The 24085-nt window shown below is 41.9% G+C and overlaps 2 protein-coding genes across 6 annotated transcripts in view; one reads left to right on the top strand and one right to left on the bottom strand.

Moving 5' to 3' along the window:
• sbf1 (SET binding factor 1) overlaps positions 1–23491 on the bottom strand; it is a 116710-nt gene extending 93219 nt beyond the window's left edge. For 4 of the 5 annotated variants that reach the window (XM_086200936.1, XM_086200937.1, XM_086200938.1 and 1 more), the window contains exon 1: positions 23253–23490. In XM_086200936.1, coding sequence (XP_086057062.1) covers positions 23253–23307 — 55 coding nt within the window. In that variant the 5' untranslated portion in view covers positions 23308–23490. Of the gene's footprint in view, positions 1–23252 lie in introns of all 5 variants that reach the window. The other variant, XM_086200935.1, reaches the window with a different exon arrangement.
• Positions 4507–18682, top strand: LOC147262232 (E3 SUMO-protein ligase ZBED1-like). The gene is made up of 3 exons (XM_086202354.1): positions 4507–4978; positions 5450–6275; positions 18400–18682. The coding sequence occupies exons 1-3, from the start codon at positions 4507–4509 to the stop codon at positions 18680–18682; spliced, it is 1581 nt and encodes a 526-aa protein (XP_086058480.1).
• Positions 23492–24085: the final 594 nt, after the last annotated feature.

The raw sequence follows: 24085 nt of genomic DNA, 5'->3' as shown, positions 1-24085 counted from the left end.
TTTCAACTAGTTTTACTTTTTAGTTTGACATTTAGTGACATACTACATTAGTCCATGTATGAAGTTACATGTTAAATTAGTAAAGATTGTTTGAAAGTAGAAAAAAATATTGCTTTTTCTTGAATAGTTGCCCTTTTATTCTCAAATGTGACAAAATGAATAAAAAATAAAGAATATCAGCTGATATATCGGAAATACGGAAATTTGAACCCCACTTAATCAGCATGGGAACCTAAAATTCTATATTTGTAAGGCACTATGTAATACAGATCAAAGCCAAGCCCATCATCAGACTGAAGGCAGCACAAGATGATTTTTTTGTAATTGAACTGCAAAGTAGCTAAGCATCGATAAAAAATAATTTTGATAAGTCTGACAACATCAAAGATGATAACCCACATACCACAATAAACTAATACATGGTGAAGACAATTTTTTCAAGCAAAGTTGCCACTAGAAACCAAATGCTCTCTACTAAAGATGGCGGCGCAAGTAGTCGCAGCAGCCCGACGCTCTCCAACTTACTTGTGATGGACATTCAATTCACAAGCCAACAATATTTATTTTTTATTTATTACTGGACTCACTGCACTATCCTTTATTTTTTTCTATCCCTTTATTTATTTTCTGTTCTTATTTATCTATTTATTCTGCTGTGTGACAGACTGCGTCCAACTAAATTTCTTTGCAAAGAAATGTTCAACATCAATAAAGAAACCTTTACACCTTTAAATGGAGGGTGAAACAGACTATATGGCAATATTGTCATCCTTGTGACAACATGGGAAGTTTTCTTTGTGCAAAAGCTCCTCAGAAAACATATCCTTCCTGTAAAGCCTATGCTCCCCACTCTCCATCTTCAGAAAACCTGCTTTCCAGGAGAGGAAATAACTTCAAGGAAGAGACAAGCAGCGGCCAAAGTCATTAGACTTATTTTAGTCCAAGGAAGTGGGCTACTTAAGCTCTAAATAGGGGATGGGAATTACTTTACCTGAGGGGCCACAGGAGAAACATGGATTGCTGCCTGGGAATACAAAATTTGTTGTCACGCTGTACTTCAATTTAGCAACTAAGATTAAAGATAGACAGCATGCTGCACACATTATTGTCAGCACTACTATACGTAAGCTAGGTAATATCAAATTATTATATCAAAAATAAAGCTCAGGTTACTTTTTTCAATTAATGAGAACAGGTGTATTTTTGCTTCTTTTTTTTTTAAGATAGCTCGGTGGACGTCCTCGTCATGAGTTACATGTACTTTGAAGACAACCTTTAGAAAGAAAAAAGCATTATCTAGAGTCCAATTTAACAGAAAAACAGCAGCTATGATTCAGTTTTGAATCTTGCCAGTTCTCTCCATGGGTCAGAGAGACACACTAACTACATTTAAGTCTAGGCTTAAGACCTTCCTCTATGACAGAGCTTTCAGTTAGGGCTGGTTCATGTAGCTCTGAACCATTTTTTGGCTATGCTGCCATAAGCTTAGACTGCTGGGGGACACATCTGGTTACATGGAGCCATCTCCTCTTCTCTCTTTCCTCCTCTCTGCACATTTTTGTCATTATCACTACCTGTTGCAATTTGTAGTTTGGCCTTGGTATCTCAAAGTCTTTCTGTGTTTCCACAGATCCACTGGAGCTCCATCTCTATGCACCAACCGCCGCCTGCATCGCCCCCTAACCCCCCCCCCCTTCCCATGCTGTTTAACCGGCCTGCACTCCCCTGCCATGAACCAGTCTGTCATCCAGTCCTCCTACCAAGCTGGCTTGCTCTCCCTGCCTCCCTTGCCTACCAGAAGCTTCCTTCTTCAGCTTTTATGAAAGGTGCCATAGAGAGGTTGAACGGGGTATTAATTCTTGTTCTGTGATGTGATATGTAACCCCACAAAAAAATGGTTGGGTCTGTAATGGCTCAGAACCTTCCTAAAAGGCTCTCTGAAACCACTATGTTACCATGTTGGGTTTAGAATGCGTCGTTGGTCCCTATTGGGGTTGTTTCTGACCTTATCTGGCAACCTCATTATTTATGCAAGTGCAGGAGTTGACGGCGATCGGTTGCCGTTGTTTATCTGGCAACCTCATTTAACTACTACTCGGTGATTGGCTGTCCTCACTGTCACTAAAAAGAAAGTACTCCCACCTTCTCGGCTAACTGTCGCCGGTGCTAAGTGTGACTGCTACTGTCAATTGACAACATTCCATATCATACAACAACATTCGTAAGATAAGATACCGTGACGATACCGTATCGATATTCAACAGCACTATCGATTTTTTTTAATTGACAATTAACATGCAAATATTCACGCCGTTTGTTCATTTTTGTGTTGTTATTAAACCACCGATCACTAGTTCGGAGCAGTCATTACGTCCTCCGCGCCAAAGGAACAATGACATCCAGCAGATCCCAAGAGAAGTCTGTGGCAAAATGCATGCTAAACACTAAATTAGCACAGTTCACTGACAATGCCTGAGGATGAGAGGCTCCAGCCAGCTCCAGCAGCTTTTAAAGCTGATGTTCGGGCATATTTTGGTTTTAAAACAAAGGAAGGCAGTTGCAACTTCGATAAGAGTTATGCGGTCTGTAAACTCTGCAACGCCAGAGTCAAGTACTTGGATATACTACAAATTTATGATCACATGTTGCGAGACACCATGACAATGTAGCATTACAGGCTAAAGTGAAATGAGTGGATCCTGCTCAACGAACTATTCAAGAAGTTAACTTTTAACACTGTCAGTATTTTCTTTTATTTGTAAAGACATGCGCCCTCAAAGTGTTGTGGAGAATAAGGGATTCCGTAATATGACGACAACACTGGAACCCCGTTACAACATCCCTTCCCGACAACACCTCACAGACACCGCTCTCAGAAGTTGTACAGAGAAGTCAAAGTGAAAGTGCTGGACTCCCTCAGCTCAGCAGAGAGTCACTTTGACACGCAACGCTTGGACTTCGAGGGCCACTGAATCGTATGTAACTCTTACAGCACATCACATAGATGACCAGTGGAACCTCAAGCCCAAAGCCATGCATGATAGTCACAAGGGGGAACACATAGCAGCGTTACTGAATGAGGCTGTGACTGAAAGGGGATTTGATGGGAAAGATCCTGTTGTTGTTACAGATAATGCATTAAATATGACTGTCACAGCGAGACTCGCAGGCTTGATGCACATACAGTGTTTTGCACACAGCCTCAATCTGGCGTCACAGAGAGCACTGAAATTACAGTCAGTGGTGCGACTTCTCGGCAGGGTCAGATGTGTAACAGCCTTTTTTAGGTGCAGCACACTAGCCAGTGAACACTTAAAGCAAAAACAGTGCCTACTCCAGCTGCCAAGTCATAGGTTGATCACAGACATTATTACAAGATGGAACAGCTCTTATGAGATGATAGAACCATTTTTTGAACAGCAACTAGCAATCTACACAGCTCTGGTTTCAGCAGAGGTCAGGAGATCTTCACATTAAGTGAGTCTAATATCAAGTGGGCAGAAGAAGTGCTCAGGGCACTCAAACCCATGAAGGGTGCCACCCTGGTCATGTCACAGGAAAGCATGCCAACACTGTCCCTCATTGCTCCTCTTCATGCCAAGTTTGCAATGGGTGCAGAAGAAAACAAAGGACATCAAGACTGCTATAGCACAAGATCTGGGAAAGAGACAAAATGAGAGGGAGATGCTGTACATGGCATCAGCTGTTGCTCCCAGGTTTAAGGATTTGTGCTTCCTGTCTGAAGCAGAGGCCAGTGAGATCTAGGGGTGGGCGGTACACCGGTGTCATAGTCATCACCGGTGTGGCATTGCGCCACAACATGGATTTTGCAATACCGTCAATACCGTGGTAAATCAATTGTGCGCCTTGAACGGCTGCATTTACATCAATAACAGCCTAATTCTAAATTAGGCTCTAAATTTTCTTCACTGATTGGAATACTATAGGCCTATCTTGTTGGAAATAAAAAAGTAAAACATATTCATATCAGCTTTGTATGCGGTAAAAGGGGAGTGGCCATTCAATTAGAGTAACGAGCACTTAACCTGGGTAATCAATAAGGAAACGACCAACGAAACATTGTAAAGAAATATCGGGCCTATTATCTGAAAAGAAATGAGTGGAATGGAGACCAAGGCCGCTGGAGAGGAAACTCTCGTTCCAAAAAGAGGAGGCACCTCCGTTATCTGGAACTGGTTCGGTTTTAAATTATCCGACACGGAGCAAACATCGATAATATGCAAAGTTTGCTGCCGTGTTGTGACAGCAAAAGGTGGAAACACAAGCAACCTGTTCCATCATTTAAAAAACATGCACGCCCATGAATATGAAGAGGCAACCCGAGCTAAAGCGAGCGCAAGTGGGACCAGCAGCACCAGCGGAGCACGTCCCAAGACTAAACAGCTGTCACTGCAGGCATCGTTTACTGCTGCGACCCCTTACGATTAGAGTAGTAAGAAATGGAAAGATGTAACTAGGGCAATTACACTCTATATCGCAAAGGACATGGTGCCCATTCAAACCATAGAGAGAGATGGCTTCAGACATGTGGTTCACACTCTGGACTCAAGATACAAGCTGCCTGGTCGTAAATTTTTTAGCCAGAAGTGTCTACCAGAGCTGTACACGGAGGTACGGGACAGGGTAATGAGCGAAATTCACTACCTTGAAGCCTACTCGGCCACAATGGATTTATGGTCCAGCCGGACGACTGAGCCATACATTAGCCTCACAATCCACTTCATCGACGATGACTGGAAGTTGCGCAGCAGATGCCTACAGACCGCCTTCTTCCCCGAAGACCACACCGGAGCAATAATTGCCTTAGGACTGAAGGATGCACTTTCTGCCTGGGGCTTGGATGAAGCACGTCTGGTGTGCATGACAACGGACAGTGGTGCAAATATGGTGCGCGCTCTGGAAATAAATACATGGACGAGACTCGCATGTTTTGGACACAGACTGCACAACGCTATTGGTAAGTTAGACTATCTAAACTTAACATTTCATATACAGAAAATTTGTCAAGTCCTTTTCTGTTTGTATTTTAAAAAAGAAAACAAAAACAAATGTAAGAGCACCACATTAGTATTGTATTTATCATTGTTAGTATTATTTAGCCGTGATTCCTCTGGGGACCAGGTCAGAAAGTAAAAGAAAAAAAAAAAACATCAACATGAGATTATATGAAAAATATTATTTAATAATATGTACTATATGTCTGTTTAAAATGAAAAGGCTGTACTATTTGTGGAGGAATGTAAAAAATATAGACCAACATACATACAATATGTAGGCCTATTAGATTTGTAATAGCCTAATATTCAGTGTGTCCATACAATAAATACTTATGCTGCTCGACAGTTAATGGTTTATTAAGTTTTTCCAACTATGATAACCTACTTTTACACTTAATGCTAATATCTTTATTCATTCCCTTATTTCCCAGAGAGGAGTGTCCAACATGATGCTCGAGTTGCACGGGCCACAGGTATGTGCAAAAAAGTGGTCAGTACATTTTCCTACAGCTGGAAAAAGAAGAAGGCCCTGACTATTGCACAGATAGAGCTGAACCTGCCCCCCCACAAGCTGGTCACAGAATCCCCAACAAGGTGGGGGTCTCGTGTCAAAATGATGGAAAGGGTGCTGGAGCAGGAGAAGGCCATCACTCAAGTCCTGGCAGCAGACCAAAAGTCACGTCACCTTCTACCCACCTGGCAAGACATTGAGGTGTTTGAGGCCATAACCAAAGCACTGAAGCCTCTGCAAGATTTTACAGATGCCCTGTCAGGAGAGGAGTATGTTAGTGTCTCCTATGTTAAGCCAGTCCTCCATCTACTCAATTCAGACATTTTGAAGCCAGAAGAAGACAAAGCAGGACTCTGCGAGGACATCAAGAAGAGGGTCCTGGATTATTTGAATGCAAAATATGAAGATCCTGCCACTGACGAGCTGCTCACCATGTCAACATTCCTGAACCCACGGTTCAAGACCACCTACATGTCACCTGAAAAGTTGGAGGAAGTGAGGAGCAGAGTAGCTACAGAAACCAAAGCTCTGGTAGATAAGACAGCCACAGATGCCTCTTCCACAGAGGACCAAAGCAAGAGGGAAACTAGCACTGCTCCTGCACAACTGAAAAAGCCCAAGAACAGCCTGGGCAGTTTCTTTAAAAAGTGTAGGAGTGCACCACCAAGGCAGCAGGGCATTGATGTGGAGTTCGATAGCTACCTGCTGATGGTGACGGCCGACAGTGACTCTGATCCACTGGAGTGGTGGCGTCTCCAATGTTCCCACTTCCCCCCCATTAGCCGCCTGGCAAAAAAATACTTATGCATCCCGGCCACAAGCTCACCCTCCGAGCGTGCATTCAGCACAGGGGGCAATATTGTAACAAGCTCCAGGGCATCACTGAAGCCAGAAAATGTTGATAAGCTGGTGTTCCTGGCAAAGAACTTGAATGTCTTGTTTCATCAGAGTTTGGATGAAGAGAGAGTTCGTTTTTGTGAAAAGAACACATTATTATACTGTTCTTGTGTTATTATACTACAATACACAAATTTTTGTTTAGTTGCACACTGTTAAGAATGATTGTTAGGTTTTTTGCAAAATAAATATGTTGAGAATGCATAATACTCTCCCATGTCTCTTTTTGAAAAGGCTACCTTCCATTTACTTATTATATTATAGAAATATTAACTTTATTCACATGAAGGCACACAGGACAGGCTGCTCCTCCTAAAATGTACCAAAAAAAAGTTAATACTGTGATATGATACCGTCACCGTTCAAAAAATGAAAAATACCGTGATATTAATTTTAGGTCATATCGCCCACCCCTAGTGATATCTACCCCAGACTGACCAACACTGTGGTGGCTGTGATAAAGAAGCAACGGAATTTAAGTAAATAAATTAATATATTGCAATTGGAAAAAATACACTACAGTTATAACTAAGTGCAAATCTGAGTAAATGAAGGATATTAATGACATATGGTTAAGTTGCACTTGGATTATTATGTATTTAATACAAATATGTGTATGGAATAGGATGAATCTAGGATCTGAATTTTGGCTTTTCGGTGACATTAATAATAGTTGGATTTCATGTTTTTCAAGAGGACACTGACAAACAAGGGGAGAATGTCCCAGAGGAAGCTGATCATTCACCAATTGAGGACAGCCCTGCTTCCATCCCTCAGCCATGTGCATTGGCAGACTGGCTTTGTGCAACATATGCCACTGGTGGTGACAATACAGCACCAAAATCAGCAAATGATGCTGCCGCAGAGGAGATAAAGAGTTTTAAAGATGAGACCCCCTTTGCCTCTCACAGGAAATCCTCTGAGTTGGTGGAGGGACCACAAACAGGCGTACCCTCAGCTATTCAGAGTAGCAAAATGTTTCCTGTGTATTCTTGGAACAAGCGTCTCTGCTGAGAGAGTTTTCTCTTCTACAGGAGACATTGTGAATGCACAGAGAAGCATCCTGAAAGCTGGGCATGTGAACCAGCTTGCATTCCTCCACAAAAACCTTGAGATTGAAAAATAAGCACTGAGATATAAACTGGAACATGTAAAATCCAGTAACTGAGACTGATTACCATATTTAATTTTCTTGAATCCTGCAAGCTTTTATTTTTTTAGGCAGATGGGTAAATTCGTTTATTTAGATTACACTGAAAAAGTGGATGTCGCAGGGCTTTGTACTTTCTTTTGTAAATAACAGTTTACATTTTTTTGTTAATATTTTAAGAATCCTACAAGCACTTTCATATTTGATTATAGAGAGGGTATATGCTATTTTCTTTGTGGTAACAGCCAGAAAAAGTGTTATGATGTTTGAAGGTATAGAGACCATATTTTCTTTTGACAACAACTCTGAAATTAAAAGCTCCACTCGCTGGTTGTGAACCTCAAAGCAGATATATTAAAATATCTGCAGCCATAATGTAATGTTGTTTACATACATGTTAAGCTAATGACTGTTGATATTGCAGAAAAAGTATTATGTTAGATTATACAGGGACTGCATATATTTACAAGTATTTGAGACTTTTACTGAAGGGCAGCTAATTTCTTCAGCCTGCACATAGAGAGCAGATGTTGCAGTGACAATGCATTTTCTTTTTCAACTTCAGAAAATTGAACCTGCTTATTACAGTTGAGGGATAACGTTTTAACAGAGTCAAGTAATCTGTTAACTTATTTTTTTCATTTGTTTATCCAAAAAATCCTACAAATGCTTGTATTTCTTCTCTTGTGAAATACAAATTTAGATTCCTCTGTTTGAATTCAGTAAACTGATATTAAGCATAGGGGCTGCACGGTGGTGCAGTGGTTAGCACTGTGGCCTCACAGCAAGAAGGTTCCGGGTTCGAGTCCCAGCTCGGGCATGGGATCTTTCTGTGTGGAGTTTGCATGTTCTCCCCGTGTCTGCGTGGGTTCTCTCCGGGTGCTCCGGCTTCTTCCCACCATCCAAAAACATGCAATTGGGGACTAGGCTGATTGGGTTCTCTAAATTGACCGTAGGTGTGAATGTGAGTGTGAATGGCCCTGCGATGGACTGGCGACCTGTCCAGGGTGTACCCCGCCTCTCGCCCGTAGATGCTGGGATAGGCTCCAGCCCCCCCGCGACCCTTACTTGTAAGGAATAAGCGGAAGATGACGATGGATATTAAGAATGTAACAGCATTGTGTGTGGTATGACAGATTTCCAACAATTCTTTCAAAGAAACTCAATATATCGTTGTTCCTACAGTATTGCAATATATCGTATCATTGCCCTTGTATGGTGATACGTATTGTATCACCAGATACTTGCCAATACACACCCCTACCTGTGACACTGGCCACCTTCGAATGAGGTTTCAGTGATAGGGTCTCAGGACACATTAAAGGTGTGACACCTGACATTAAGGCTGACCAGTTATGATTAGACTGATCAGATGGATTTTAATACCAGGTGAGCACAGGGCCTCTGATGCCAGTGCTCAGAATAAAAAAGCTGCAGGGGTTCCACCAGCACATCCTTAATGATGTTGAAGGTGCTATGCAGTCTTCATTTGTCCTCCACAGTGCTTCAAATCAAATTAAAACATTTCAGTCAGAACTTTTTCACTGTGTTGCCACATGTATGTGTAAATTATGGTATCACCTTAGCACACAAGCTATGGCTGCTCTCTCACTTTCCGCCCCACCTCTACCTCTCCCTCCCTCTCCTGCTCCATGTGCCAGATGTTTAGTTACTCCTCTGCTTCCTTTAGTGTTAATGGTACGTGTAATAAGTGTAGTTTGTTTGTAGTCCTGGAGGCGAGGCTTAGTGAGTTAGAGACCCGGCTCCGCACCATGGAAGCTAGCACGAGTCCCTTAACTTCAGGAGCATCTCAGTCCACCTTAGCGGGTGCGGCGCCACCTAGCCTAGCCACCGCTAGCAGCCTAGCTCCCCCGCAGCTCCCGAGCAGCCGGGAACTAGCCACTCCCGCTAGGTGACATCACGAGGGAAACCTAGACACAGCAAGCCCGTGTTTGCCCACCAACCCCTTCATGTTTCCGACCTCTTTTCCCCACTCATCGACACACACGCTGAGAGTAAAACTCTACATGTCAGCTCTGTTGATCGCAGCCCCGCTGTGAAGTCGACATTAGTCATTGGCCGCTCTGTTCTCCGCAACGTGAAGGTAGAGACTCCAGCAAGCATTAAGTGCATTCCAGGGGCCAGAGCGGGCGATATTGAGGCTAATCTAAAGCTGCTGGCAAAACATAAAGTTAAATATAGTAAGATTGTAATATATGTCGGCGCTAATGACACCCCGCTTCACCAGTCGGAATTAACTAAAGTTAACATGGCTTCGGTGTGCAACAACGCTAAAACAACGCTAAAACAATGTCGGACTCCGTAGTTTTCTCTGGCCCCCTGCCCAATTTAGCGAGTGACCACATGTTTAGCCGGATGCGTTCATTCCATCGCTGGATGTCTAGGTGGTTCTTAGATAACAACGTGGCTTATATAGACAATTGGAGCTCCTTCTGGGGAAAGCCTGGTCTGATTCGGAGAGATGGCGTCCATCCTACTTTGGATGGTGCATCTCTCTTATCGAGGAGCATAGGCCAATTTATTAGCCAGACTAATCCCTGACAAGCACCCAGAGTTTAGACCAGCAGGCAGAGCTGCAGTTTAACACGCCCCTCTGCTGGTTCCTTCGTGTTGTCACCCACCCAGCCTATAGAAAGTGTGTCTGCCCCGAGGCTATATAAGCCTACACCGAAATCTGGAGGAGTAATTTATAGCAACTAAGTTAAAATTAAAACCACTGCTCCAGCAAATCAACCCAATACAACTATTAAATGTGGTTTGCTTAATATTCGATCTCTCCCATCCAAGTCTCTCCTTGTGAACGATTTAATTACTAATTATAAGATTGGTGTATTAGCACTTACTGAAACCTGGGTGCAGCAAGATGAGTATGTTAGTTTAAATCAGTGGTTCTCAAACTTTTTCTGTCATTCCCCCCTTTGGAGGAAGAAAAATTTTCATTCCCCCCCACGCCAAATTTTTTGACAAAATAGGCCATGTTTAACTTTATTGACCTATTTAAAATTACAAACATTTCTTTAGTTTTTCAGAACGAGAAAAAATGAAATAAAATGTGTTTCATCCCTGTCAAAAATCTCTCCATTTTCAAAACAGACCTGACAACAGTTGCTATGAAAGAGGTTTAAAGCGCGCTTTGGTTCCGCCACGAAAAAAATTTTGACGTCCAAACAACGTCCCCCCCCTCCCCTTTTCCCCTCCTACACCTTATTCTGAGTTCTTAGAAGAATTCCCTGACTTTCTGTCTAACTTGGCATTGAATTCAGACAAAGTCATTATAGTGGGTGACTTTAACATCCATGTGGACGTTGATGATGATTCTCTGGCCACTGCGTTTAAGTTGCTTCTTGATTCAGTTGGCTTCTGTCAGAGGGTAAACAAACCCACTCACACTTTTAATCACATCCTTGATTTAGTACTCACTTAGGGAATAGAAGCTGACCTCATCACACTCCTTCCTCAAAACCCCGTCTTGGCTGATCACTCCTGAATTACATTTGAATTTACCTTAACAAATTATATCATACCTGGGAAAAAATCCCACTTCAGTAGATTTAAGGAGCTTATTCCAGCAGAACTTGCTGCCACATCTTGTAGTAATATACTGGGCAGTTATACATTTGTAGGAAAGATTATCGATACATAAATCCCAGTATCGATCTTTTAAAATGCATTAGATTTTACCCGTTTATTTTTTTGTTTTTGTTTGCCCCTTTAGTCTCGCGTGATTTAGTACTTTGTGCAACGTTACTGCAGTCAGATTCTCAGATCTCACGAGATCCAGGCCATGTGCCTCCGATCAGAGAACAACAAGATGGCGGAAGCGCAACTTTAATCTCCAGCAAATTTAAGAGCCGACGTCTGGCAGCACTTCGGCTTTAAGAAGCAAGAAAACTGTGCCCAACTTGACAAAAATAATGCTGTGTGCAAAATGTGCAAAGTAAAGTACAACGGAAACACAACTAATCTCTGGAGCCATTTGACTAGGCATCACCAAGAGTACACTCAGCAACCAGGAAGCTACAAGTCACTGCAACAACCCTCACTGGAGAAAGCATTTGGGACAAAGTTTCCATCTGCGCCTCCATGTGCAGAGAACATCACTTCGGCACTGACAATTTTTATCTGCAAGGATCTCAGACCATACTGTGTGGTAGAAAATGTAGGCTTCAGACACCTCGTCCAGACACTGGAACCACGGTATGTGCTACTGACACGGAAACATCTGAATCAAGTCACAATCTCAAAGATGTACAGAGATGTTAAAAACAATGTCGCAACTGCAATGAAATCGGCAGAGAGTTGCCATCACTTGCTACAGCTGAACAAGCAGAGCTACGGATTCCTACTTGACAATCACCTCTCATTACACTGATAGTCACTGGTCCCTCATGTCCCACGTTTTACAAACACGGACGATTGAAGCTCGCCACACCGCAAGTCATCTTGCTGAGCTGCTGACGGTTTGTGGAAGTCTAAGTTGCCCTTCTGTTTTGAATGATGGTAAAATATTTAAATAACAAGTGCATGATGTTGTATAACTATTGTTTAATGGTCAGTTCTCAATGTAAATATTAATATTTAATTATGCAGCAGGTTAGAGGGTTACTTTTACAATTGAATTTACAGCATTGGTCCTTTGAGAATCTCTTCCATTACCAAAGAAAAATTGGTATTGTAACTAAATTATCGTATCATATATTGTATCGAATCGTATCGGAAATCGTATCGACTTGGGACCTAGTGTATCGAAATTGCATCATATCGGGAGGTCAGTGATGATACCCAGCTCTACATGGTACAGCCCAGAGCTGCGTGCCTTAAAACAGAAGACCAGACAACTGGAAAGGAAGACACATTCCAGCCAGCATGAGGAAGTCCGCCAAGCCTGGAAGGATAGTTTATTAATATCTAAAAAAGAACTTTGTAATGCTAGAAGCTCTTACTATCTTTTAGTGATTCCCAGTTTCTCTAAAAACAGACTGGGAGGTAGAGCCTTGAGTTACAGGGCTCCTCTACTGTGGAACCAGCTCTCTCCATGGGTCAGAAAGGCAGACACTCTAACTACGTTTAAGTCCAGGCTTAAGACTTTCCTTTATGACGGAGCCTTCAGTTAGGACTGGTTCAGGTGGCTCTGAACCATTGATAGCTATGCTGCTATGGGCTTCGACTGCTGGGGGACACATCAGGTTACATGGAGCCCTCCCCTCCTCTCCTCTCCCCCTCTCTCCTCCTGTCCTCCCCGCACATTTTTGGAACTGTCATTACCATTACTTGTTGCACTTTGTAGTTTGGCCTTGGTGTCTCACAGTCTCTCTGTGTTTCCACAGATCCACCAGAGCTCCATCCGCCGCCTGCATCACCCCCCCCCCCCTTTTATCCCCTACTATTACACCGGCCCATGCTCCCCTTCCATGAACCAGTCTGCCATCCAGTCCCCCATCAAGCTGGCTTGCTCTCCCTGCCTCCCCTTCCAGAAGCTTCCTTCTTCAACTGTTATTAACATTTCCATGTTTCCCACATTTTGTATTCTAAACAGTTTTCTTGTCTGTAACAACATCTATTGCACGTCTGTCCGTCCTGGGTGAGGGATCCCTCCTCTGTTGCTCACCCCGAGGTTTCTCAGATTTTTCCCTGTTAAAAGGATTTTCTATGGAGTTTTTCCTCAGTCGATGTGAGGGTCTAAGGGCAGAGGATGTTCTTATGATGCCATGTGAAGCCCTTTGAGACAAACTTTTTGTGAAAACGGGCTATACAAATAAAATTGCCTTGCCTGCCTTGCCTCAATCTACACAACCTCCACTTTCAAAAGTCACGAGACAGTAACAACCCCTTCAAATTCCATTGTACTTATAAAAATTGAGGCATTGGCCACTATCCCTGAAAATGTATAGTCCCCACTGCAACATATCACTGTTCTATTAATCCACATATTATGCACTTGTTTCAGATGCTGAGGGATGAAAAGTGCAGCTTCATGAGGTCGTGCAGTGTAGTGATCCAGCTTCAGAGTCACCCCCTTCCTCTTCGCATGATAAGAAACAGTCACAGAAGTTCTGGACAGTGCAGTGACTGTCAGAGCAATATGCAAGTGCAAGAGACCTTGGATCAGTCCCTGAGTCAGTTATAGCATAAGTGAATCTTCAAAGCTAACATTGTTTAACATGTTTATGACACGTATCAATCAGAATATATTTATGATGATTCATGGCAATGAAACCTGTCTTGATTAGATCACCTGCCACCAGGTCAGCCAATTGCAAAATTTAATTTTGAAGAGACTCAAATTCAGTGGACCTTATTGTCCCATTAAACACTATTCTTCCTCAGGTTTACTCCCATTTCCTGTTTGGGCTTTACACTGTGTGTCCAATTAGCAGTGGGGTCCTCAGTACAGAAGAGAAACTGCAATCAAAACACATTTGAGATATAGTGGGGTTTCTCAAGAGACCCTTACAATTTGGGCCACACCCAACTCAATTATGTACCCTGTCTCACTCAGTGGTAACCATCTTGGCTCTTAGTAAGATGTATGGACATTGTAACTGAGAACCAAGGTTTACCACACTGTAGGACGAATGACAGCTTTTCAATAAATGAACAAAATGAATGGAAGGTTCATCAAACAAACAAAAAAAGCCTTAAAACCATGCGAGTACTGCCAGTAGGTTAATGGGATCAAACCCACAAGCCCTCTGCTGGGGGTGGTAACACCCTGAGAAGCAGATGAACAGCAATGAAGTCACTCCTGACAACCTGATATTGCCTACGCTTGCAAAACATTCCACTGACTGTACTGAGAGACAACCAGCAACCACATATAAACACACACATAAACACACACACACACACACACACACACACACACACACACACACACACACACGAGGAAACTCCACTGTGTTGCAAAAATCCTGGTATTCTTGAGATCAAGGGCAGCTTATTCTTAGTTTGCAGCTATTTACAGTTATTTAATGTCAACAGAAGCACTGTTGGAAAATTAAACCTAAACAAACAAAAATTATCACATATTTTCACAACCTACAATGGACTTACATTACTTACAAATTACTGATTGGTGATAAAAAAAGATTTCAAAGAAATACACACACAAAAATTACTTCCTCCGCACCTCCTTCTGGGATTTGATAAGTGGAGAACGAGATTAATTACAGAGATTTACCAGTTCACATTTGTTCAATTCCTATCTGATTCATTTTTCCAGTTCCAACCATTAAAAATACACACTACAAATACTGAAATTATTTCTATACCAGAGCAATTTTTTTCTTTGATATTTCTTTATTGTTACAATATTATGATTGTTATTCATTATCCTGATCAAGTTTTTTTTTTTTTTTAATTATCCTGAAGTGATTCCAAACTTTTAATGTTGACTGTCTGCCGATACCAATCTCATACGCTGATACAGTTCAGGGTTTTGCCCAGAAAAGTTGTTAAATGTGGATGGCAGCCTTGTGTCGTTTTCTAACAGGGCCCCAGCACGGGCCAGCAACCAACTGATGGCAGCGTATGAAACACAATAGATTCACAAATGGAGTTTCAGAGATGACAATTTAGAAGATGTATGATTCTATAAGGCAATACCATTCATTCATTGTCTTCCACTTATTCCTACATTAAGGGTCGTGGGGGGGCTGCAGCCTATCCCAGCGTCAACTGGCGAGAGGCGGGGTACACCCTGGACAGGTCGTCAGTCCATCGCAGGGCCAACATACAAAGACAAACAACCATTCATACTCACATTCATACCCATGGTCAATTTAGAGTATTCAATCAGCCTACTCCCCAATTGCATGTCTTTGGATGGTTGGAAGAAGCCGAAGTACCCAGAGAGAACCCACGCAGGTACGGGGAGAACATGCAAACTCCACACAGAAAGATCCCATGCCCGAGCCGGGACTCGAACCCGGAATAAGGCAATACATTAAGTCAATACTAAAAGTTGACAGTGGATTTGAAATAAGACTACATAATTATGTAATGTTTTAAGACATTTGTTTAACAGAGTTAAACATCAACTACATCAGTCTTAAAAGATGTAGTCTTCATTTGTTTTCAATAACCACATAATAGATACAATTAAAATAAATAAAGTTTTTGCACTTAAAAATATTAAGTGCCAATCGCTACTGAATCTTAAAACAAGCCTTGAAATGCTGTTTACATCCAATAATAGAAATAATTCTAATATGTAATAAATTGTTAGGACTCTACAGAAACTCAACTCAAAAATCAAACAAGAGCAACACTGATCACTTTAAAACAAAAGGAAAATGTGTCCTCTCCTACATGAGCACTCTAATGTCAAAAAATGCTAAGTGTATGGGAGAAAGCAGGCAGAGGAGTAATGCTTCCATGTTAATTTGAATCAATGTTTTCTTCTGCTCAAAGCTTGGATGCTCTGACACTGCAAAGGATGACGTGAAAGCCGGCTGTATTTTGTCGAGCCGCAGCTTGGCTAACATGGTTGACTCAGTGGATTCCTCACAGTCATTACCAGATGGCTTGCATTCCCCTGCAGTATTTTTCCAGCTAAAAAAACTGACCCACGTTTTTTAGCTTTTCCTCCTTGACACATTCCAATATGTTAGGCGTGGTTGTAATGTAATATTAGTGTGTGATAGTAGTGGTTTGAGGTAAGCTGATAAAGAAAACTCTTAAAATACCTACTGTGCTTGTGTGTTGACCAAACAAGGTGGAGCTTTCCAAATCTATAAATTCCCTGTCTCTGACCACTGTGTTTGGATTCTAAAAACTTCTTTAAAACTTGAAAATAAAAATTACTGATTATGATTGGCCAAATGGGGCAGGGGGTCCAGGCATGGCATTTAATGCACTGGTGGGAACCAAGCAGACACACAGTACACACTTCTTTTTGATCTCATCAAAACCAATCCAATATATATTATTTCCAGTTGAATAGCTACGAGCGCTGGTCCCACCACCTTGTTTATTGTACTATTTTGTTTTGGTCTTCCTTTAATTGTTCATGTATGACAATTAAAAATAGGAATTGATAAGATTTTTACTATTCCAGTTCCATTCCTGATTCTGCTTAATGATTTGGTTCTTTAACAATTATCTTATCGATTCTCACTGGGAAAAAAGGAGAACAAACAGGTCAACAAGCATAAACTTTTTTAGTTTAGAAGTAACATGACCTTACAAACCCAATAGTGAGGTGGTTCTGACACGACAGGCAGTGTTAGTTGGGTTAGGGTTACGGGTTAGTCGCCACCCATGTTGGGTAGTGCTACATAACATGCGTGGTGACGTTATTCGTGCCCACTGGAATTGATAAGGGAATTGTTTGCAAAATTGGCAAATGATTCCAAAGAATTGAAACACTGGGATCGAGTTCTCAACAACAACCAGTTTTTGATTCCCATCCCTAATGAAATTGAAAATTAATTTTTAAAAGTCCTATCAGTGCAAAATGAGTGCACAATGAATATGAAAAGAGTGTATTTTGGTCCAGCAAAAAAATTCAATATCTGTTGCAAATATCAGAAATCTATTATTTTTTTCTGCTCTATATCAGTTTCAGGCCCAAAAATCCAATATTGGTCAGGCTCAGCTACAGAGCCCCTCGACAATTACACAACTCCAAGGCAGGTGGCCCCCTACATAAGAGACAACGACAGGCTATAAAGTAATCAGATGTAATAACAAGGCTCTACAGCTACACAGTAGTACCATTGCGGAGCAGGTTTTCTCTACCCTGAATGAAGTGATTTCCCACGTAACTAACGGACAACATGTTGACATTATAGCTGAATAAAAAGCTATGAGACCAGCTATCTGCTTATGAATGAGGACTCAGGCAGGATTGGATGTAACCTGTTGGCTGTTTGTCAAACAAAGGAAGTTTATCTCAACTTAAAGTGCTTTGGGAGAGTGTTTTCGTGTTGTTTATCTCTGTATATTTTGTAAGGGCTGCATAGGAGGTAACTTAATATTCCCATTGATAAATCTGAATTTGTGCACTCATTCCAATATCTAATATTACCCAGCTAGAACCCTTCGCTCCCAGAATGCAGGGTTACTCATGGTTCCTAGAGTTTCTAACAGTAGAATGGAAGCCAGAGCCTTCAGCTATCAGGCTCCCCTCCTGTGGAACCGTCTCCCAGTTACGGTCCAGGATGCAGAAACTCTCTCTACCTTTAAGAGCAGACATAAGACCTTCCTTTTTGATAAAGCTTATAGTTATGGGTGCTTAGGCTGGCCCTTAGATATGCTGCTATAGGCTTAGACTGCCGGGGGATCTCCCATGGTGCACTGGGCTTCTCTATCCTCCTCTCTGTCCTCCTATATGTCATATACAGTCGTCCTCAAAATTATTCATACCCTTGCTAATTCTTGTGATTTCTTCATTTAGTGATGAAATAAATGCATGTTTTCAAATTTGTGTTTCAGCTTTATGTGACCAACAATTGAAAGAATGACAACAATACAAAATTTAAAAATATACACATTTCTGGGTTATTTTTTGATGGAGTTCCAAAAAAGGCCAAGTTCAAAATTATTCATACCCCTGACAATATTTCAACAAACATGTGCCAAATGTGGTAATCTTTGTCCAATAATTCCTTCAAGATGTCACAATGGAATAAAACCTTTTATTTAACATTATTGGCCAAATGCTAAAGCGAAAAAAGACATCTTTCCATAAGATTATAAATAGTGGGAAAGTGTTCAGGTCATTGTCAATTTCTGGTCATCATGGTAAAGAAGAAGGAGCTCAGTGAGGACCTACGTCAGCGTCTTGTTCGTACCCACAGGGAAGGAAAGGGTTACAAGGCCATTTCCAAGCAGTATGGTGTCCCTGTCTCAACCGTCCAGAGCATCATCAACAAGCACAAATGGTTCAACACTGTCAAAAACCTCAGTGGGCGTGGCCGAAAGCGTAAGGTGTCCCCCAAACTTGCCAGGAAAATCTGCCAAGAGATCAACACCAACCCACGGACCACAACCAAGGCCCTAATTCAAACACTTGAGCAGACAGGGACAAAGGTGTCACGGTCCACCATTGAGCGAGTTTTGCACAGAGGAGGTCTCCATTAGGGATCGGACAATTATCGGCCTGGCCGATAGTATCGGCTGATATTCTGCGTTTTTGCGATCATCGGCATCGGCCGTTTTTTTTTTTCACTGATAACCGATAAAATTTATTAATTATTTTAAAATGCGCTCCTTCGGCTCTGATGCAGCCGTCTTTGCCTGAAGTCATCACTCTCTTGGTTGTGGAACAATGTCCCGCCCACATCCCTCACTGATTAGCTACTTGGCACAAGTGAGCCAGTGACAGCCAATCAATCAACACTGAAGCCTCTACATGCAGTGCCACAGACACAGAGGAGAAACAGACAACTGCTCCGGTGGCTGATCTAGCAGAAAGGGTAAGGCTGTGTCAGTCGAAGTTTCAAAGCCCTTTAGGATGAAGTTTTAAAAATACCACAGCCTTGATCAATATTAGTGATAACATGCAGGCCCAGAGTCGACATTTCACCAACCTACTTGTCTAGTCACATCAAGCATACGGCTTTGCAAGATAGGACTAGCATCGCTCACGACAAAAAAAAAAAAAGATGAAAAGATAAAAAGATGTGAGTGAAGATGACCTGAAGTCCCTTGCTTAATTAAATAAAAATATGACATAGGTAGGCTGTAGCAAGCATAAGGGAGGAAAACCTGAAGTTTGTCTGTTGAGATTAAACTTTTCACAACTTCAACACGGGGTAGGCTATTTAATGATGACTCACTGCTACATTATAATTGACATGACCGGACGCTTTAGAGCTGGAGCCAGACGCACAATAATAATAGGAGACCCTTACGGTTATCATTACTTTGTGGGAATAATTAATCTCCTAACACATCTCAGCCCATGGGGCGGCTCTTGGTTTGACAATAAACAACACCCGTGGCGATTATAGCATATAAATTGAACACCACACGCTAACGTGTCCTTGTTTGTTTATAGTCGCCTCTCCCGCAGTGCTCATGCTGTCACTACACAATGATCACACAGAATAGATGTTAAATATTCGTCTTTTTGCCATTTCAATGAGTCAAGCAGAGAGCACACGTGGAGTTTTTTCTATCAATAAATTTCCCGTTGCCTCTAGAACCCACGTGTGTAAAGTAGCCTTTATTGTTTGCCTTTACAATTGCCAAGTGCCTTATTCTTATGTAATATGACTTACAGTTCTAAGCACAATAGTGTACATTTAATGTTCTGAGAAAATTTTCATTTTTACTGCAAATAGATATCGGTTATACGTATCGGCTATCGGTTCTGCTTGGTTATTAAAAATCTGTATCGTATTGGCCCTGAAAAATCCATATCGGTTGATCCCTAGTCTCCATGGACGTAAACCTCAGAAGACGCCGCTGCTCAGGAAAAAACATCTGGTAGCTTGCCTGGCCTTTTGTAGAGGTCATCTGAAGCAAGATCCCAGCTTTTGGTCAACCATCCTGTGGTCTGATGAGACAAAGCTGGAGTTATTTGGCCATATGGATACTCAATATGTCTGGAGGAAGAAAGGAGAAGCCTATAGACCAAAGAACACTGTGCCCACTGTCAAGTATGGTGGTAGAAGCATAATGCTATGGGGATGTTTCTCTTCCAGTGGCACAGGGAATCTCGTCAAGGTCCAAGGTACCATGAAAAAGGAGGATTACATCAGGATACTTGATGAAAATGTCAAGGAATCTGCTGTGAAACTCCAGCTTGGCCAAAACTGGATGTACCAACAAGACAATGATCCTAAACACACTGCCAAGGTAGTGAAGTAATGGTTCAAGGACAATAACATCAATGTCCTAGAATGGCCAAGTCAAAGTCCTGACCTCAATCCCATTGAGAATTTGTGGCATCACTTGAGGACCAGAGTGATGGCAAGGAAACCAACCAACCTGACCCAGCTTGAGGCATTTGCCAAGGAAGAGTGGGCCAACATCCCACAGGAGACGTGCAAGAAGCTTGTGGACACGTACAAGAATCGTCTGGAAGCAGTTAAAGAATAAAGGCTATGCCACTGACTATTAAATAAAGATGATGGACTAGGGTATGAATAATTGTGAACATGGCATTTTTTTGGACTCCGTTAATAAAATACCCCAGAAATATTTTTTTCTTTCATTTTATATTGTTGTCATTCTTTTAATTGTTGGTCAATAAAGCTGAAACACAAATTTGAAAACATGCATTTATTTCATCACTAAATGAAAAAAATCCCAAGAATTAGCAAGGGTATGAATAATTTTGAGGACGACTGTATAAAACATACTCATTTGTGTTAATAACTCGTCTTCTTCTCCAGAGCCTTCGGGCTCCCCGCATCCCAGATCAGAGGTGCTGCTGGAGGAGGCTGCAGACCTGAAGAGGCTCAAGCTGCCACCCGTAGCTCCACCTGCTCACATCCCCATCCGTCCATCAGTCTCTTCCCTTGTCTCTGTCCCTCTCTTTCCTTCTGTATATCTGTCTTTCTCCATGATATGTCTTTATCTCTGCCCCGCTCTCCTGCCCCCCCCCCCCCCCCCAACCATTCAAAGCAAAAGGCCGTCCCCATTGAGCCTGGATCTGCTCGATGTTCCTGCCTGTTAAACGGAATGTTTTTTGTCACCACTGTTGCCTGATGTGCTTGCTCATGGAGAATTAGTGGATGTAAATTCATTGAAAGAGTGTGGTACTCTACCTGCTCTACTTGTAAAGTGTCATAAGATAACTTTTGGTGTGATTTGACACTATATAAATAAAACTGACTTGACTTAATATGTGAATGAAGTCTGCAGATCCATGAATATGTATGTATACAGTATCAGCATTGGAATTCAATATTTCTAATACAATATCCCATCTCCAAGCAATTCAAAAGATGATAAGACAAGCAAAGACCTGGAAGGAAGTACTGGACTTAATGAGGCCAAAAAAAAAAAAATTGACTTATTTGAACAACATTTAAAAGTGTTGTCATTACTTTTGTCAATAATGTGCTTCTTCCACTCTACAGTAAAACAAAATGAAATTTTCAGGGATCCCATTCCCGCATTCAGCCAACCAGGACAGCAGATTCCACAAATGCATTTTCTGTTTACTGCAGAGTAGAAGGACTGGGATACCCATGTTACTTACCAAACACTATCAGTGATGGCTGTCTGAATGTAAAGTTATTCAACACTAATTTAAAAAAAAATGTAAATCATTTCCTCTACCTTTAATTTTAAGTTGGCATACAGTTGCACGAAACCAATAATGATGCAAGGAGGGACTTCTCAACTACTTTCAGGCAATGGCAAGAGATGTTTAGCACAACTAAATACCTCCTCCCAGAAAGCTTAGCATCAAGTTAAGTTTGTGTAAACAGCAAGGCAAAGCCAACAATCATCACCCATAAGTGTTTGGTTTTACAAGGCATGGGAGCCATGATCCATTAAAGACACTGAGGTTTCAATGTCTGGTTCCCAGATGCTTTTTACAGGCCTATTCTGCTCCTCGCTGCATTCTGCCTCAATAAAACAGGAAGGGGAGTTTCTGCAGCGTTTGCATTGTCCACATTATGACATCCTGGATTAAACCTTTCACAAAATTACAAGTTGTAATTCATGCAAGACTGCACCTTTTGTGTGATTTACATTGCACAGCATCATCAAGATAACATACAGCTCACGTCTAGCTTGATGAAATCAAGGGTTTCTCTTGTTGCAATATGCCTACCTTGAATAAATTATAAGCAAACCCCACTCTACATAAGAGACTACCACGTTACAAGTTGCATGCTTCTATTAGATAGGGAGGTTGAATATTTCATGATTAAACGGGCCATTATACGCTCAGATCTAGGCCATGGCTCAGGGTGAAGGGAGGGGGGCCTCAGATAACGGTCCAAAACCCGTCCCAACACAAGAGAACAGAGCTCCTGTCCAAGGGGGCTCAGGGAGGGGCAAATCCATCTGGGTTAATCCATACAAAAGACAAAACGAAAACAATCGGCAAACAAGCCAAGGGAAAGCACAACAATTTAAGAATCTGTCTTTAGATACAGTCTACAGGCAGAAACTACTGGTCTGACTGACCAGAACCCTACAGCCAAAACGAACTATCCAGCAGAGTCTCAACGAGCGTTTGCATTAAAATTACTCTTTTGAAACCGTCAACGCCATTCGTCGACGCACAATATGAGAGACGACTGTATAAGATAAAGCTGAATGCAGAATAAATCCGTCTTAGGTCCCTCAGCCGACCAAATACACAGTTCCTTAACATTAGCCTGGCTAACGTTAGCGCTAAGATGAGTTAGCCTAAGTTTACTGACAACAGAGTGCTACTGCTTATTTTGCTACAGCTGAAAACATAGCTGGAAATTAAACAATGCAGCTTAGTTTACTTCTGTATGTGAGTGTGTATGTGTGTTCCTCTGCTGATGATGAGGGACACCATCTGACAGGCGAGCTTGAGGTTACACTAATCCCATAAGGCCTGCACAGCCCCGTGCTAAAGTTGAAGGGAAATGCGGGACTGACAGCAGCCCGAGACGTTGAGTCTTGAGTGGCTAACCGGCCCGCCCCCTGTATACCTACCGCTACAGAGATGCCGCTACAGCTAACAGAGCTTGCTAACCGAAGCACCCACCTCGCTTGTTGAGGTCGTAACCGACCACTAAAAAGTAGTCGGCGAGCCTGGCCATTTTTGGAGTTCACGACGACAGGCGTCTCTCAATTATTCCTCTTCTCTGGATGCCGTCAATACTCCATTTACGTCCTACCAACGATGGATACATCACGAGCGACAGACGCATCCTTCCAGCAGCACACCGCCGCCATACTGTCAACTCGCCCTGCCCTGACAGCGGAGAGCCTCGAGTGCAAGCACTGAGGCACTTAGGGGAGGGGCTGTTTGGTTGGAATGTCCCATGTGAGGCGAACTGTACGGAAGCGTATTGCATTCACTCGGGGGGAAAAAAAAACTCCGGTTTTTCTGAGTGATTTTTTTTTGGTGTGTTTTTCGGGGTAATTAGGGCCTGAGCCTCAAGGTACTTCAGGCAAAGACCCTATTATTATTTTTGTTTTTCTTGGCAATTTTTTTGTTTGATTGATTATCGGGGTAATTATTTCAGTTTTTCTGGGTAATTTGTTTGTTTGTTTGTTTTTCGGGGAAATTATTTCTGTTTTTCTGGGTAATTTTTTTCCAGTTTTTTTTCCAGAATAAGTTTCTTTTCTATTTTTCAGACTAATCTTTTTTTTTCCCGAGTTTAGAGAGCATCTGAAACAATCGAATACATTCTTTTATTGAGAGCTCGATTCAATGGAAGCAAACATGGCCAGCTTGTTTAGTTTAATCAAGTTTTACTTTGCCCTGGGTTTGAGATACTGGGAGATAGTTCTGTCTTTTAGTCACATTGATGGTATTACCATTAGTTTGTCGACTTTACGCAGGCACCTGAGGACTTTGCGGTTGTTCAGAGG

Source organism: Aulostomus chinensis, chromosome 4, assembly GCF_037954235.1.
Source record: "Aulostomus chinensis isolate RoL2024-O1b breed Wild chromosome 4, RoL_Achi_v1.0, whole genome shotgun sequence".
NCBI lineage: Eukaryota > Metazoa > Chordata > Actinopteri > Syngnathiformes > Aulostomidae > Aulostomus > Aulostomus chinensis.
Note: the sequence above shows the minus strand (reverse complement) of the source record. Positions and strands in the feature narration are given on the sequence as shown.